Below are 18,721 nucleotides of genomic sequence, written 5' to 3'. Positions count from 1 at the left end.
ATACTGTCTGCTGAGCTGTGTATCTAATCTTATCCAGTGTGATACAGTCTGCTGAGCTGTGTATCTAATCCTATCCTGTGTGATACAGTCTGCTGAGCCGTGTATCTAATCCTGTCCTGTGTGATACAGTCTGCTGAGCTGTGTATCTAATCCTATCCTGTGTGATACTGTCTGCTGAGCTGTGTATCTAATCCTATCCTGTGTGATACTGTCTGCTGAGCTGTGTATCTAATCCTGTCCTGTGTGATACAGTCTGCTGAGCTGTGTATCTAATCCTATCCTGTGTGATACTGTCTACCCGTGAGCCCTCCAGTTTAACCCGGCCCCTTCCTGTACACCCCCCCCTGACCCCTCCAGTATACCCCCTGGCCCCTCCAGTACACCCCCTGGCCCCTCCAGTACACCCCCCTCAGCCCCCCCAGTACAGCCCCAGGCCCCTTCAGTACACCCTCTGGCCTCTCCAGTATAGCCCCTGACCCCTCCAGTACACCCCCTGGCCCCTCCAGTACACCCCTCGGCCCCCCCAGTACACCCCCCGGCCCCTCCAGTACACCCCTGGCCCCTCCAGTACACCTCCTGGCCCCACCAGTACACCCCCTGGCCCCACCAGTACAGCCCCAGGCCCCTCCAGTACACCCTCTGGCCCCTCCAGTACACCCCCCGGCCCCTCCAGTACACCCCCGGCCCCTCCAGTACACCCCCTGGCCCCACCAGTACAGCCCCAGGCCCCTCCAGTACACGCCCCGGCCCCTCCAGTACACCCCCTGTCCCTCCAGTACACCCCCCGGCCCCTCCAGTACACCCCCGGCCCCTCCAGTACACCCCCTGGCCCCACCAGTACAACCCCAGGGGCCTCCAGTACACCCCAGGCCCCTCCAGTACACCCCAGACCCCTCCAGTACACCCTCTGGCCCCACCAGTACACCCCCTGGCCCATCCAGTACACCCCCTGGCCCCACCAGTACAGCCCCAGGCCCCTCCAGTACACCCCTGGCCCCTCCAGTACACCCCCTGGCCCCACCAGTACACCCCCTGGCCCATCCAGTACACCCCCTGGCCCCACCAGTACAGCCCCAGGCCTCTCCAGTACACCCCCTGGCCCCACCAGTACAGCCCCAGGCCTCTCCAGTACACCCCCTGGCCCCACCAGTACAGCCCCAGGCCTCTCCAGTACACCCCCTGGCCCCACCAGTACAGCCCCCCGCCCCTCCAGTACACCCCCTGGCCCCACCAGTACAGCCCCAGGCCCCTCCAGTACACCCCCTGGCCCCACCAGTACAGCCCCAGGCCTCTCCAGTACACCCACTGAGATTGTTGTACGGGGCGGAGGCCACTTCCTCCTTTAATAGGAAATTCCCTGAAAAACAGAAAGTGAAAGATTCACAGACTCCGACCTCTACCTCTGAACACCCACCATGGGGGACAGCCGCTACCTATACCCTGTGGCCCTGAGGTGGGACGAGGGCCCCGAAGCCCTGAAACAAGTGAAAAACAAACTGCTGCTGCATTTCCAGAAAAGGAAACTGTCTAATGGAGGAGAATGTGAGATCCGAGATCTGGACTGCAGCCGGGGGCACCTCCTGATCTACTTCAGAGATGAGGGGGGTAAGTACCTGGGGAGGGGGGCACCTCCTGATCTACTTCAGAGATGAGGGGGGTAAGTACCTGGGGAGGGGGGCACCTCCTGATCTACTTCAGAGATGAGGGGGGTAAGTACCTGGGGAGGGGGGCACCTCCTGATATACTGCAGAGATGAGGGGGGTAAGTACCTGGGGAGGGGGGCACCTCCTGATCTACTTCAGAGATGAGGGGGGTAAGTACCTGGGGAGGGGGGCACCTCCTGATCTACTTCAGAGATGAGGGGGGTAAGTACCTGGGGAGGGGGGCACCTCCTGATATACTGCAGAGATGAGGGGGGTAAGTACCGGGGGAGGGGCACCTCCTGATCTACTTCAGAGATGAGGGGGGTAAGTACCTGGGGAGGGGGGCACCTCCTGATCTACTTCAGAGATGAGGGGGGTAAGTACCTGGGGAGGGGCACCTCCTGATCTACTTCAGAGATGAGGTGGGTAAGTACCGGGGGAGGGGGGCACCTCCTGATCTACTTCAGAGATGAGGGGGGTAAGTACCTGGGGAGGGGGGCACCTCCTGATCTACTTCAGAGATGAGGGGGGTAAGTACATGGGGAGGGGCACCTCCTGATCTACTTCAGAGATGAGGGGGGTAAGTACCGGGGGAGGGGCACCTCCTGAACTACTTCAGAGATGAGGGGGGTAAGTACCTGGGGAGGGGGGCACCTCCTGATCTACTTCAGAGATGAGGGGGGTAAGTACCTGGGGAGGGGGGCACCTCCTGATATACTGCAGAGATGAGGGGGGTAAGTACCTGGGGAGGGGGCACCTCCTGATCTACTTCAGAGATGAGGGGGGTAAGTACCTGGGGAGGGGGGCACCTCCTGATATACTGCAGAGATGAGGGGGGTAAGTACCTGGGGAGGGGGGCACCTCCTGATCTACTTCAGAGATGAGGGGGGTAAGTACCTGGGGAGGGGGGCACCTCCTGATATACTTCAGAGATTAGGGGGGTAAGTACCGGGGGAGGGGCACCTCCTGATCTACTTCAGAGATGAGGGGGGTAAGTACCTGGGGAGGGGCACCTCCTGATCTACTTCAGAGATGAGGGGGGTAAGTACCTGGGGAGGGGGGCACCTCCTGATCTACTTCAGAGATGAGGGCGGTAAGTACCTGGGGAGGGGGGCACCTCCTGATCTACTTCAGAGATGAGGGGGGTAAGTACCGGGGGAGGGGCACCACCTGATATACTGCAGAGATGAGGGGGGTAAGTACCGGGGGAGGGGCACCTCCTGATATACTTCAGAGATGAGGGGGGTAAGTACCGGGGGAGGGGCACCTCCTGATATACTGCAGAGATGAGGGGGGTAAGTACCGGGGGAGGGGCACTTCCTGATATACGTCAGAGATGAGGGGGGTAAGTACCGGGGGAGGGGCACCTCCTGATATACTGCAGAGATGAGGGGGGTGAGTGTTTGTTGTATTAGATATTGGGGGTTGTAGTGATGGTCCTCACTTCTCCCTGTGACCAGTGATAAGGTCCTCTGATGACCTCTGTGGCCCTCAGGAAGTTGCTGGGTCGGGGGTCTCAGTGTTTTGGCAGCTCTGTTAGTATGGCGGAGGGGATTACCTTACACAGGGTGGGGGGGGGGGGGTCACCCCACTGTTTTACTGCTTCCTACATTGTACTAATCCAGTGCCCGGTACCTCGAGGGTCTGTGTCATGTATGGAAGGCCCACCCCCGAGGTACAGAGCATTAGGTTAGTGTGGAGGAGGGGCTGCCATAGATGCCAGCAGGCGGAAATTGGAGGATGGCAATAATGAGGCCAAAGCTGTCATAGGTAGAGGTGTATGTGCTGTGACTTTTGTCAGACTACAACCCCCAGCATGACCTCATAGACACTGACCATGTCTGGTGTTGTAGTTCTGCAGCAGGCCTGGCCATGCCCCATGCAGCAGATCTGATCTCTGCTGTTAACCCCTGCTATCCTGATGACTACATATAGGTCAGGGGCATACGATGGTGTCATATGGGTGCCCTGCGGGGGCGGTTTATGAATATAGCGCTGAGATCAGGGTTAATTCTGACAGCGCAGGCGCTCGTGTCTGATGAAGGTCGCCAGTCACCCCAGCACCTTCACGACTACAGGACGCCATCGAGCTGTCTACAGGCAACAATCCGACCACACGAGGTTTAAAAAGTAGGAAAAGGAACTCCGCAGATGAGGCCAGCGCTGCGCTCTCATACCGAACTGCGCTGTCATACCGAGCCCGCTCTGCGCTCTCATACCGAACTGCGCTGTCATACCGAGCCCGCTTTGCGTTGTCATACCGAACTGCGCTGTCATACCGAGCCGCGCTGTCATACCGAGCTGCGCTGTCATACCGAGCTGCGCTCTCATACCGAGCCCGCTCTGCGCTGTCATACCGAGCCCGCTCTGCGCTGTCATACCGAGCTGCGCTGTCATACCGAGCTGCGCTGTCATACCAAACTGCGCTGTCATACCGAGCCCGCTCTGCGCTGTCATACCGAACTGCGCTGTCCTACCGAGCCCGCTCTGCGCTGTCATACCGAACTGCGCTGTCATACCGAGCCCGCTCTGCGCTGTCATACCGAACTGCGCTGTCATACCGAGCCCGCTCTGCGCTGTCATACCGAGCTGCGCTGTCATACCGAGCTGCGCTGTCATACCGAGCTGCGCTCTCAAACCGAGCTGCGCTCTCAAACCGAGCTGCGCTCTCATACCGAGCCCGCTCTGCGCTGTCATACCGAGCCCGCTCTGCGCTGTCATACCGAGCCCGCTCTGCGCTGTCATACCGAGCTGCGCTGTCATACCGAGCTGCGCTGTCATACCGAGCCCGCTCTGCGCTGTCATACCGAGCCGCGCTGTCATACCGAGCCGCGCTGTCATACCGAGCTGCGCTGTCATACCGAGCCCGCTCTGCGCTGTCATACCGAGCCCGCTCTGCGCTGTCATACCGAGCCCGCTCTGCGCTGTCATACCGAGCCGCGCTGTCATACCAAACTGCGCTGTCATACCGAGCCCGCTCTGCGCTGTCATACCGAACTGCGCTGTCATACCGAGCCCGCTCTGCGCTGTCATACCAAACTGCGCTGTCATACCGAGCCCGCTCTGCGCTGTCATACCGAGCCCGCTCTGCGCTGTCATACCAAACTGCGCTGTCATACCGAGCTGCGCTGACATACCGAGCTGCGCTGTCATTGTGAGCTGCGCTGTCATACCGAGCTGTGCTGTCATACTGAGCCGCGCTGTCATACCGAGCTGCGCTGTCATACTGAGCCCGCTCTGCGCTGTCATACTGATCCGCGCTCTCATACCGAGCTGCGCTTTTATACCGAGCTGCGCTGTCATACTGAGCCGCGCTGTCATACCGAGCTGCGCTGTCATACCGAGCTGCGCTGTCATACCGAGCTGCGCTGTCATACCGAGCTGCGCTGTCATACTGATCCGCGCTCTGATACCGAGCTGCGCTGTCATACCGAGCTGCGCTGTCATACCGAGCTGCGCTTTTATACCGAGCTGCGCTGTCATACCGAGCTGCGCTGTCATACTGAGCCCGCTTTGCGCTGTCATACTGATCCGCGCTGTCATACCGAGCTGCGCTGTCATACTGATCCGCGCTCTGCGCTGTCATACTGATCCGCGCTGTCATACCGAGCCGCGCTGTCATACCGAGCTGCGCTGTCATACTGAGCCCGCTTTGCGCTGTCATACTGATCCGCGCTCTGATACCGAGCTGCGCTGTCATACTGAGCCCGCTCTGCGCTCTCATACCGAGCTGCGCTGCCGCTTTTCTCTGTTTATCCCGTTTATTGTCTCTATTCACAGTTCGAGATCGAGTTCTCCAGAAAAAGCCGCAGGAGCTGAAGCTACAAGACGGACGCGCGTTACTGCTGGACCTCCGCTCGCCGGAGGAGCTAGACACACAATCCGAGCCCCCGAGCGGAGCCCCCACTGCGGTAAGTGCACAGAGCACAGCGGCCACATGTATGAGGGAAACTGTGCAGGTTTAGGCCTCATGCACACGGCCGTGGTATGCGCTCCGCAAATCGCAGATCCTGCCCGAGTGCACGCCGCCACTTTATACTTTCACTTCTGTCCATAAACTGGACAAGAATAGGACGTTCTATATTTTTGTGGGGCTGCGGGACGGACACGGATGCGGACCGCGCACTACCGCCGTGTGCATGAGCAGTAAAGTCACATATAGAAATGGGCGCGGTGAAACATTCCGATCCCTGGTCAAAGGTCAAAGAAGAGCAGATTAGCAAAAACAAAGTGAAGGCGATTTCACAAATATTCCATAAATCTGAGTGATTCTCCACGCATTGTCACTGACATTTTTATTAAATTAGTATTCCTTGTTTTTTTTTCTAATGTTTTTCATGTTCTGTAGAAAAGTCTATGGAAAAACTTCAGAAGTTTTATTCTGCCAGATTCTCCTCACAGTAGTTATGTCCCCCTTAGTGCCCCCACACAGTAGATATGCCCCCTTAGTGCCCCCACACAGTAGATATGCCCCCTTAGTGCCCCCACACAGTAGATATGCCCCCTTAGTGCCCCCACACAGTAGATATGCCCCCTTAGTGCCCCCACACAACTGTTATGCCCCCTCAGTGCCCCCACACAGTAGTTATGCCCCCTTAGTGCCCCCACACAGTAGATATGCCCCCTTAGTGCCCCCACACAACTGTTATGCCCCCTCAGTGCCCCCACACAGTAGTTATGCCCCCTCAGTGCCCCCACACAGTAGATATGCCCCCTTAGTGCCCCCACACAGTAGATATGCCCCCTTAGTGCCCCCACACAGTAGTTATGCCCCCTCAGTGCCCCCACACAGCAGTTATGCCTCCTTACTGCCCCCACACAACTGTTATGCCCCCTCAGTGCCCCCACACAGTAGATATGCCCCCTCAGTGCCCCCACACAGCAGTTATGCCCCCTTAGTGCCCCCACACAGCAGTTATGCCACCTTAGTGCCCCCACACAGTAGTTATGTCCCCTTAGTGCCTCCACAGAGCAGTTATACCCCCTCAGCGCCCCCACACAGAAGTTATGCCTCCTTACTGCCCCCACACAGTAGTTATGTCCCCTTAGTGTTAATAAAAACATTAATTCTCACCGTGCCCCGTTCCCTTGATGAATGGAGATGATTCGCTCCCGAGCCGTGATGTGGTGACGTCATCGTGCTCAGCAGGTGCAATGACGTCACTACATTGGAGAGTGCAGTGAATGGTGAGGCAGGGAGCTGACACTTCCTCGGGATGAAATTGGGACATACCTCAGCCATTCTTCCTGATATTCCTCCGGCCCCGCTTCTATTCTCGCTGTGGGGGTTTTCGGACTCGTAGGGCACTTGTGATTGGTGTTCTGTGTGTTGTAGGTTTGTAAAGTGGAAGAGCAGCAGCGGGATGAGCCAGGTAAGTGTCTGCTCCGCGTTACCGTCTGCATTGTGCACTGCTGCAGTCACCGAGTAATGGTGCCATCTAGGAGACACAAGGACAGGCTCCACTAGAGGGGCTGTCTGATCCGAGGGCGCTAGCAATAGCAAACTGGGAAACTCTCATATGTGTCATCTAATAGAGCTGGTGGCAGAGGGTCCCGAAGATCCTGGGCCCCTGAGCAGCTGCACACATGTGCTATGTCCACCCTGGCCCATTGACATAAAGAAGGGACATTTGAGTCCATCAGAAAGGGAGCTGCTGGTGCAGAACGTAGAGGCACCTTACTCCACCATATCCTTCTAATGCTTGGCACCATGTCACCGCCGGGAGCTCAGACCTCTCCACCTTACATGACCGCCCAAACAGGGTGAGAGACAAGCCGCTGCGGAGCTCAGACCTCTACACCTTACATGACCGCCCGAACAGGGTGAGAGACAAGCCGCTGCGGAGCTCAGACCTCTACACCTTACATGACCGCCCGAACAGGGTGACTATTACTCATCCCTGTCAGTGGGCGGCTGTACACCCCCCATAGCACCTGCAGAGTGTGACCTCATAAGGGTGACATCACCGGCCTGCCTGATCCATGTGTTTCATGCCGGTTCACCAGTTATTTCTACTATTTCCCAGTGACTGTGAATCCCGGACATGATGAGGGGACGAGGCCGAGGTCATCATATGTCCTGATCGAGAACGTCCAGGACTCCTGCTCTCCAGAGAAGCTGAACCTCCTGGTGGGAAGCATCAGTGACGTCCCCGACTTCTACGTGGAGATGATCCCAGAGCGCTGCTTGGCCGTCGTCACCTTCACCTGTGACATTGGTATGGGGTCAGAAGCTATGGCCAGTAGTCCGGGGTCATGAGCTGAATCTCTCCGGACTCATCGGTGTACTGGGGGCATTAACTAATGCATTGCTGCCTACTGTCCGGTGCCGCCGGGCTCGTACAGCACAGTTCACACTGTGGCGGCTGGGATGGTTTGTGTGCGTCTTCTACCACTTCTGTTTGGGATAGTGAGAGGGGTTGTCTTGGGCCTGTTTGTACATATAGACATCATATGGGGGTTCCTCTGCTCAAGACCCTCTCTATGAGCGAGAACACCCAATACTGGTGGAGAACACCGTGAAGATAATGCGGCGTACGCTGGAGCTCGCCGCCATTTCTTATGGATTCATATAGAATCTGCCATAATTCAGAGGTTGCAGAGGTGCGATGAAGTCCACTATGACTCCGTGCAGCTCAGGGTTGTACAGACTCGTAACATGACCTTGTGCTTGAGGCCTGGGGCCCGGTGCGGCCTCTGGTGTCTGCAGCCCTATATTACCGCCTCATGATGTCCTCAGGCCTCTCCGGGCAGAACCTTCATAGGAATCCATGCAGAATCCAGGCATTATCTGATCTATCTTCACAGATGTCGAGGCTTTCAATGAAAAATTCTCCAACCACCACATCACGAAGCAGTACAACATGAGAGCGACTGCTCTGGAGGACACCAAAGCTTCGCTGCCTGTGGATATCCGGTGGAGACCTGCACAGAATGCATTGTGACCGCCATCCAGCAGCACATGGAAAGTCAAGAAGGCAGCGGCTCCATCAGATACATCCACCTGGTGGACAGCGAGGACCGCATCGTCCAGGCTTTCATCCAGTCCCTGAGGGACGAGTATGAAGAGAAAAATATGAAGTTCACCTCAAAACAAGAAGTGAAAAAACTGAAAGCACAAAAGAGCAAGAATGACGGCGGCGCTGCGGACAAATACAATAGGCAAATGGTGACGACCAGGGAAGGGCTGAAAATCAGGATCATCCAAGGGAATATTCAAGACGCCACCGTAAGTGCTGTCAGGGGCTATCATAAAACAAATATGGTGGGTTTTATTGAAAGCTTGAGATTGTGCTAAAAAAAATCACCAGAATGTGGTCCATTACAAGCCCCTCCAAAAGACTCTCGTAACCTGGCCCCCTACTTCTAAAGATCTGAAGGTTCTGCAGCATTGGCTATGTCCTCATGGGAAGGAGAAGTCCTCATCGCCGTACATTGATGTTCTGGGGAGCAGGGCCCTCCTCACTACATGTATGACTCAAATGTCATATCTACCAATCCTTTGATATGTTGCATGAAAATCTTCACTGGTCATTTTACAGACCTGGAAATCCCTTTTAAATCTCCCATCATTCCTGGTTAGGTCAATGTCAGCTTGCTTCAGTGATCTGCATTCTGTGTGACTGAGTGATCCTCCCATACATATGCATCCTCAGCTCGACTGAGCATGCAAATGGAGAGAGGAGAGAGAGCTGCTGCCAGGCTCCTCTTATCTGCTCGCCAACAATAGGATCGGGCAATTGAATGCAACTTGGCCGGGGAGAGTTGGGAGGCCACCATACACATTAGATGGTCATCTAATGTGTGTGGCCAGGGGATTCCACGGTCAGCTCCCCGAGGCAGTAGATGGCTGCTGTGGATGCACTAACTGTGGTCATTTCTCTAGAGCGATGTGATTGTGAACAGTGTGGGTAAAGAGCTGGATCTGAGGTCCGGAGCCGTGTCCAGCGCAATATTCAGGAAGGCCGGGGCCAGACTACAGGACCTACTCAACACAGAGAAGCCGCAATCTGCAGTGACGGACGGCTGCGTGTTCATCACGGACGGCTGCGGCCTGCCCTGCCACTTCGTCCTACATGCTGTGGTTCCCCGGTGGGACGAGGGACAAGGATCTTCTGAGCAGGTGAGTCGCACAGGGACAGGTGTGTTTGTATGTATATCTCTATATATTGAAGAGCAGGGGCAGACGGATCGCTCCTACAAGGGTCACTGACGGACCCTGGGTGCACATATTTATAGGATTCCATTGCTGGGTGGATTTTATATGGAGAATAATGAAACTTTCTGCTGGAACTATTGTGCTTGCTTTGGGGTTGCTATGGTAACACGTAGAGCCTGCGTGACCTCCTGTCATGTGATTACGGTTTTCTTTTGAAACTCTATTCCCATCATTGACATTGTGATGTCTGGAAGCCGCGTCTGTCTAGAATGGGGTTCCCCTACCCGTCTGGTGAAGCAGCCACCGCATCTGGGCAGGGACTGGACTGAGAGATGGTCGCATCTGTGTGACTGGAGAAGGCAAGCTCAGCGTGTCTGTGACCGGCCACCTCTCCACTCAGTCTTGGCCTGGAGATTTGTGTAGGATCTGCACATTTATGGAATTTCCTGTTGGTGCGTCGTACCTATCTATGAAGGGAATAGCCCTTTAAGCGCTGACCTTGCCTCCTCTCCCGGTGACCTGTCACTGCCCGTTTTACAATAGACTAGCAGAAGGACGCGGCTTCGCTCGGGTATAGGTCCCCCATGACAGTGACCTCCACAGTACCCCGCCCCCTTAACAGTGACCTCCACAGTACCCCGCTCCCTTAACAGTGACCTCCACAGTACCCCGCCCCCTTAACAGTGACCTCCACAGTACCCCGCCCCCTTAACAGTGACCTCCACAGTACCCCGCTCCCTTAACAGTGACCTCCACAGTACCCCGCTCCCTTAACGGTGACCTCCACAGTACCCCGCTCCCTTAACAGTGACCTCCACAGTACCCCGCTCCCTTAACAGTGACCTCCACAGTACCCCGCTCCCTTAACAGTGACCTCCACAGTACCCCCGCTCCCTTAACAGTGACCTCCACAGTACCCCGCTCCCTTGACAGTGACCTCCACAGTACCCCGCTCCCTTAACAGTGACCTCCACAGTACCCCGCTCCCTTAACAGTGACCTCCACAGTACCCCGCTGCCTTAACAGTGACCTCCACAGTACCCCGCTCCCTTAACAGTGACCTCCACAGTACCCCGCTCCCTTAACAGTGACCTCTACAGCACCCCGCCCCCTTAACAGTGACCCCCCCCCCCCACAGTGCCCCGTCCCTTAACACTGACCCCCCCCACTTTAAAATGAGACCTCCACAGCAGCCCATCACCTTAACTTTTACTTTCACAGCAGCCCGCCCCTTTAACAGTGAACTCCACAGTCCCCCAACCCTAACACTGACCCCCCCACATTGCCCCGCCACTCTAAAATGGCTCCTCCACAGCAGCCCATCCCCTAAACTTTGACCTTCACAGCAGCCCACCCCTTTAACATTGAGTTTTACAGTACCCCGCTCCCTTAACAGTGACCTCCACAGTACCCCACTCCCTTAACAGTGACCTCCACAGTACCCCGCTCCCTTGACAGTGACCTCCACAGTACCCCGCTCCCTTAACAGTGACCTCCACAGTACCCCGCTCCCTTAACAGTGACCTCCACAGTACCCCGCTCCCTTAACAGTGACCTCCACAGTACCCCGCTCCCTTAACAGTGACCTCCACAGTACCCCGCTCCCTTAACAGTGACCTCCACAGTACCCCGCTCCCTTAACAGTGACCTCCACAGTACCCCGCTCCCTTAACAGTGACCTCCACAGTCCCCCGCTCCCTTCACAGTGACCTCCACAGTACCCCGCTCCCTTAACAGTGACCTCCACAGTACCCCGCTGCCTTAACAGTGACCTCCACAGTACCCCGCTGCCTTAACAGTGACCTCCACAGTACCCCGCTCCCTTAACAGTGACCTCCACAGTACCCCGCTCCCTTAACAGTGACCTCCACAGTACCCCGCTCCCTTAACAGTGACCTCCACAGTACCCCGCTCCCTTAACAGTGACCTCCACAGTACCCCGCTCCCTTAACAGTGACCTCCACAGTACCCCGCTCCCTTAACAATGACCTCCACAGCAGTTGCCCCCTTAATAGTGGCCCCTGCCCCTTTAACAGTGACCTCCAAAGCGGCCTGCCCCCTTAACAGTAACATTCACAGTGAACGTCTCGTTAACAGTGACCTTCCCAGTGCCTGCCCCTTTAACAGTGACCTTCCCAGTGCCTGCCCCTTTAACAGTGACCTTCCCAGTGCCTGCCCCTTTAACAGTGACCTTCCCAGTGCCTGCCCCTTTAACAGTGACCTTCCCAGTGCCTGCCACGTTAACAGTGGAGTCCACAGTGCTCTGCCCCTTTAATGCTGGGGCTACACAATGACACGTGTCGCACGACATTTTGTCCCAACAATTCTTATAATGATAGGCTATGGCGTCGCACTGCGACATGTGACATGTGACACGCTACGACTGCGACATGACAGTTGCAAAAAATCCATCCAACATGTCGCAGTATGTCACATGTCGCAGTGCAACACCTTAGACCAGGCATGCTCAACCTGCGGCCCTCCAGCTGTTGCAAAACTACAACTCCCATAATTCCCTGACAGCCTACAGCTATCATCCTACAAAAGGGCATTGTGGGAGTTGTAGTTTTACAACAGCTGGAGGGCCGCAGGTTGAGCATCCCCGCCCTAGACTATCATTATAAGAATGGTCGCGCGACACATGTAGCAGCGTAGTTGTGCCCTATGTGTCGTGCAGCCCTAGCCTAAAGCTGACCTACAGCAGTGAAGAAAAATGGCTGGGTTGTTATGGAAATCTGGAGTAAAACTGTGTGTATGTGGAGACTAAGGGCCTGCGAGCTTCTATTGGCTGATAAGGGCCATGTGACCGGGTGTATGGCAGCTGGGATATGAGTGAAAGACTTGCAGGCTTGTATTGGGTAACGCAGGTCATTTGTTGGGAATCTCGGGAACGGTGCGTCCTAGAGAGCTGAGACCCCACAAGGTGTCTCCCCAGGTAGCAGGAGACGTGTGCACCGAGTGTCGATGAAATCCCTGGTTGTGTTTTGAGTAATCGCGGATCATTCATACACACACACATACGTACGTCCTTCTTTATATATATAGATTTTAAGGAAGATTGTGAATGATTGTCTGAGCGCCTCCGAAGAGAAACGCGCGCATTCCATATCGTTCCCCGCAATGGGAACCGGAATCCTGGGATTTCCCAAAAACACTGTCGCTGCCATAATGTACGATGAAAGCCTGAACTTCAGCAGCAAAGGAGACGTCCAGCATCTGAAGGAGGTGACCTTCATGCTGCACCCGAGCGACACAGAAACCATCAAGGTAGAATATGGCGCAAGCGAAGCTCCGAGTGATGACCGCACGCTCTCCACTCGCCCGTTCTCTTCTTGCTTTTTAGGCGTTTTCTACTGAACTTGAAAAAAAGACCAAAGATCCCACAAGTCAGAAGAAGTCAGAGAAATCTCACGGTGAGCGCTGGGGTAGCACTGCCTGGCACTGCGGGGGCAGCGGGCGGTGATGGCTGCTACCTGCCGGAGAGGCTGATCGGCGATGGGCAGCGATAGACCGGCCAGAGCGCCTTACACAGCAGATCCTCCTCAGTAACCATTATATAGAAGGAGAACCATTATACATACAAACACTGGAGCTGAGAAATGGGGGTCATTCTATATAAAAGTGTACAATACCGACTATAGAGGAGTTGGGCCCCTTGCAGACAAGCGTGTCCGGATTAGGTCCGGATGCGTCCCGGGTGCATTGCGGCAAACCCGCGCGAGCAGGTACCCAATTGCAGTAAGTTTTGACTGCAATTGCGTTCCGTTGTTCAGTTTTTATCGCACGGGTGCAATGCGTTTTGCACGCACGTGATAAAAAACTGACTGTGGTCCCCAGACCCGGACTTCTTCACAGAAGTTCAGTTTTGGGTTCGGTGTTGTGTAGATGTATTATATATGACATGGTTACAGGGGAGATAATAGCATTCTGAATACAGAAAATAAATAATAATTAGCTCACCTCCTCCAATTGATCGCGTAGCTGCCGGTGTCCTGGTCTTTCTTCAGGACCTGTCAAAGGACCTGTCACTGAGCTCATCACATGGTCCAATCACATGGTCCATCACCACAGGTCCTTTAGCCGACAGCTCATGATTAAAGAAGTAAGAAGAGACCGGCTGCTACGCCATCAAGAGGAGGAGGCGAGTTAATTTTTTTTATTTTTTAACCCCTTCATCCCTATTGTACTATGCAATCTGTATTAAAAAATGCTATTATTTTCCCTTGAAAACGTTATAAGGGAAAATAATACAGTGAATAGACTTTCATCTTAGCAACCATGCGTGAAAATCGCACCGCATCTGCACTTGCTTGCGGATGCTTGCGATTTTCACGCAGCCCCATTCACTTCTATGGGGCCTGCGTTGTGTGATAAACGCACAATATAGAGCATGCTGCGATTTTCACGCAACGCACAAGTGATGCGTGAAAATCACCGCTCGTGTGCACAGCCCCATAGAAGTGAATGGGTCCGGATTCAGTGCGGGTGCAATGCGTTCAACTCACGCATCACATCCGCGCAGAAATCTCGCCCGTGTGAAAGGGGCCTAAGCACACGTATTTGCTCAAACATGTGTCGGGCCCCTGTTTGAGAAAATATGTGCGATAAGAGCTTAACTCATCTATAGTCGGTATTGTACACTTTTATTTAGAATGACCCCCATTTCTTAGCTCTATTGTTTGTATAATGGAGTGCAGCCATTTCGTTTATTTATAATTATGTTTGCTTCATGGATCTGCACCTGTGATTCTGAAGGTTCTAGTCTAAATTCTCTTGTGATATAAAGAGAATCTGTCACCATGTAATCCGCTCAGCTCCTCCTGCTCTATAACACGCTGCCTGCAGATTACATGGTGACAGGTTCTCTTTATATATAATCTGCTCAGCTCCTCCTGCTCTATAACACGCTGCCTACAGATTACACGTGACAGGTTCTCTTTATATATAATCTGCTCAGCTCCTCCTGCTCTATAACACACTGTCTGCAGATTACATGGTGACAGGTTCTCTCTATATATAATCTGCTCAGCTCCTCCTGCTCTATAACACGCTGCCTGCAGATTACATGGTGACAGGTTCTCTTTATATATAATCTGCTCAGCTCCTCCTGCTCTATAACACGCTGCCTGCAGATTACATGGTGACAGGTTCTCTTTATATATAATCTGCTCAGCTCCTCCTGCTCTATAACACGCTGTCTGCAGATTACATGGTGACAGGTTCTCTGTATATATAATCTGCTCAGCTCCTCCTGCTCTATAACACACTGCCTGCAGATTACACGGTGACAGGTTCTCTGTATATATAATCTGCTCAGCTCCTCCTGCTCTATAACACGCTGCCTGCAGATTACATGGTAACAGGTTCTCTTTATATATAATCTGCTCAGCTCCTCCTGCTCTATAACACGCTGCCTGCAGATTACACGGTTACAGGTTCTCTGTATATATAATCTGCTCAGCTCCTCCTGCTCTATAACACGCTGCCTGCAGATTACATGGTGACAGGTTCTCTTTATATATAATCTGCTCAGCTCCTCCTGCTCTATAACACGCTGCCTGCAGATTACATGGTGACGGGTTCTCTGTATATATAATCTGCTCAGCTCCTCCTGCTCTATAACACGCTGCCTGCAGATTACACGGTGACGGGTTCTCTTTATATATAATCTGCTCAGCTCCTCCCGCTTTATAACACACTGCCTGCAGATTACATGGTGACAGGTTCTCTTTATATATAATCTGCTCAGCTCCTCCTGCTCTATAACACGCTGCCTGCAGATTACATGGTGACAGGTTCTCTATAGATATAATCTGCTCAGCTCCTCCTGCTCTATAACACACTGCCTGCAGATTACATGGTGACAGGTTCTCTTTATATATAATCTGCTCAGCTCCTCCTGCTCTATAACACGCTGCCTGCAGATTACATGGTGACAGGTTCTCTTTATATATAATCTGCTCAGCTCCTCCTGCTCTATAACACGCTGTCTGCAGATTACACGGTGACAGGTTCTCTTAATATATAATCTGCTCAGCTCCTCCTGCTCTATAACACGCTGCCTGCAGATTACACGGTGACAGGTTCTCTGTATATATAATCTGCTCAGCTCCTCCTGCTCTATAACACACTGCCTGCAGATTACATGGTGACAGGTTCTCTTTATATATAATCTGCTCAGCTCCTCCTGCTCTATAACACACTGCCTGCAGATTACATGGTGACAGGTTCTCTCTATATATAATCTGCTCAGCTCCTCCTGCTCTATAACACACTGCCTGCAGATTACATGGTGACAGGTTCTCTCTATATATAATCTGCTCAGCTCCTCCTGCTCTATAACACGCTGCCTGCAGATTACACGGTGACGGGTTCTCTTTATATATAATCTGCTCAGCTCCTCCCGCTTTATAACACACTGCCTGCAGATTACATGGTGACAGGTTCTCTTTATATATAATCTGCTCAGCTCCTCCTGCTCTATAACACGCTGCCTGCAGATTACATGGTGACAGGTTCTCTTTATATATAATCTGCTCAGCTCCTCCTGCTCTATAACACGCTGCCTGCAGATTACATGGTGACAGGTTCTCTTTATATATAATCTGCTCAGCTCCTCCTGCTCTATAACACGCTGCCTGCAGATTACATGGTGACAGGTTCTCTGTATATATAATCTGCTCAGCTCCTCCTGCTCTATAACACACTGCCTGCAGATTACATGGTGACAGGTTCTCTTTATATATAATCTGCTCAGCTCCTCCTGCTCTATAACACGCTGCCTGCAGATTACATGGTGACAGGTTCTCTTTATATATAATCTGCTCAGCTCCTCCTGCTCTATAACACGCTGCCTACAGATTACACGTGACAGGTTCTCTTTATATATAATCTGCTCAGCTCCTCCTGCTCTATAACACGCTGCCTGCAGATTACATGGTGACAGGTTCTCTTTATATATAATCTGCTCAGCTCCTCCTGCTCTATAACACACTGCCTGCAGATTACACGGTGACAGGTTCTCTCTATATATAATCTGCTCAGCTCCTCCTGCTCTATAACACGCTGCCTGCAGATTACATGGTGACAGGTTCTCTTTATATATAATCTGCTCAGCTCCTCCTGCTCTATAACACGCTGTCTGCAGATTACATGGTGACAGGTTCTCTGTATATATAATCTGCTCAGCTCCTCCTGCTCTATAACACACTGCCTGCAGATTACACGGTGACAGGTTCTCTGTATATATAATCTGCTCAGCTCCTCCTGCTCTATAACACGCTGCCTGCAGATTACATGGTAACAGGTTCTCTTTATATATAATCTGCTCAGCTCCTCCTGCTCTATAACACGCTGCCTGCAGATTACATGGTGACGGGTTCTCTGTATATATAATCTGCTCAGCTCCTCCTGCTCTATAACACACTGCCTGCAGATTACATGGTGACAGGTTCTCTTTATATATAATCTGCTCAGCTCCTCCTGCTCTATAACACGCTGCCTGCAGATTACATGGTGACAGGTTCTCTATAGATATAATCTGCTCAGATCCTCCTGCTCTATAACACGCTGCCTGCAGATTACATGGTGACAGGTTCTCTTTATATATAATCTGCTCAGCTCCTCCTGCTCTATAACACGCTGCCTGCAGATTACACAGTGACGGGTTCTCTTTATATATAATCTGCTCAGCTCCTCCTGCTCTATAACACACTGCCTGCAGATTACACAGTGACAGGTTCTCTGTATATATAATCTGCTCAGCTCCTCCTGCTCTATAACACGCTGCCTGCAGATTACACGGTGACAGGTTCTCTGTATATATAATCTGCTCAGCTCCTCCTGCTCTATAACACGCTGCCTGCAGATTACATGGTGACAGGTTCTCTGTATATATACTCTGCTCAGCTCCTCCTGCTCTATAACACGCTGCCTGCAGATTACATGGTGACAGGTTCTCTTTATATATAATCTGCTCAGCTCCTCCTGCTCTATAACACGCTGCCTGCAGATTACATGGTGACAGGTTCTCTGTATATATAATCTGCTCAGCTCCTCCTGCTCTATAACACACTGCCTGCAGATTACACGGTGACAGGTTCTCTTTATATATAATCTGCTCAGCTCCTCCTGCTCTATAACATGCTGCCTGCAGATTACATGGTGACAGGTTCTCTGTGTATATTTAATCTGCTCAGCTCCTCCTGCTCTATAACACACTGCCTGCAGATTACATGGTGACAGGTTCTCTTTATATATACTCTGCTCAGCTCCTCCTGCTCTATAACTCATTGTCTGCAGATTACATGGTGACAGGTTCTCTCTATATATAATCTGCTCAGCTCCTCCTGCTCTATAACGCACTGTCTGCAGATTACATGGTGACAGGTTCTCTGTATATATAATCTGCTCAGCTCCTCCTGCTCTATAACACGCTGCCTGCAGATTACACGGTGACAGGTTCTCTTTATATATAATCTGCTCAGCTAATAGAAATAGCTTTCTTCCCTGTCAGGAGGAGCTGAGCCACTGCAACAGATGACAGTGTACTGTAGCTGACATTTTCAGTTGCCAGAGGGGGAAGAAGATTGATTCTGTCTATAATTTGCCCCCAGCAGCACAGATGAGCAGCAGTTCTGGACTTTTGATGAGAATTATTTATGGGATAACTGACTTTGTCTTGCAGGTTTGTTCGGGCCGGTGACCTCCCGATCCGCAGGAGTTACTGAAATGAAGATAGGACCCGTTACTTATCAGGTGAAGACGGGAGACATAACCAAGGAGGACGCTGACATCATAGTCAACTCAACCAACAACACATTCAATTTGAAATCAGGTAATTGTAGGGTGGTGTCAGCACTGTCACCTACAAAGTCCACCATGGGTCACAATGGAGGCGGGTATAGAGGTTGAGAATAAA

General features: G+C 52.7%; 1 protein-coding gene across 1 annotated transcript in view; it reads left to right on the top strand.

Annotated features, from left to right (window-relative positions):
* The first annotated feature begins 1,371 nt into the window (after nt 1-1,371).
* PARP15 (poly(ADP-ribose) polymerase family member 15) overlaps nt 1,372-18,721 on the top strand; it is a 40,166-nt gene continuing 22,816 nt past the window's right edge. Inside the window, 10 exon segments of the mRNA XM_040439864.1 lie at nt 1,372-1,605; nt 5,424-5,554; nt 6,979-7,015; nt 7,670-7,861; nt 8,451-8,534; nt 8,537-8,871; nt 9,529-9,765; nt 12,847-13,068; nt 13,145-13,214; nt 18,488-18,637. Of these exon segments, the coding sequence (XP_040295798.1) occupies nt 1,416-1,605; nt 5,424-5,554; nt 6,979-7,015; nt 7,670-7,861; nt 8,451-8,534; nt 8,537-8,871; nt 9,529-9,765; nt 12,847-13,068; nt 13,145-13,214; nt 18,488-18,637 (1,648 nt within the window). The 5' untranslated portion in view covers nt 1,372-1,415.

Source organism: Bufo bufo, chromosome 7, assembly GCF_905171765.1.
Source record: "Bufo bufo chromosome 7, aBufBuf1.1, whole genome shotgun sequence".
NCBI lineage: Eukaryota > Metazoa > Chordata > Amphibia > Anura > Bufonidae > Bufo > Bufo bufo.
This window is presented reverse-complemented; position numbering and strand designations above follow the sequence as displayed.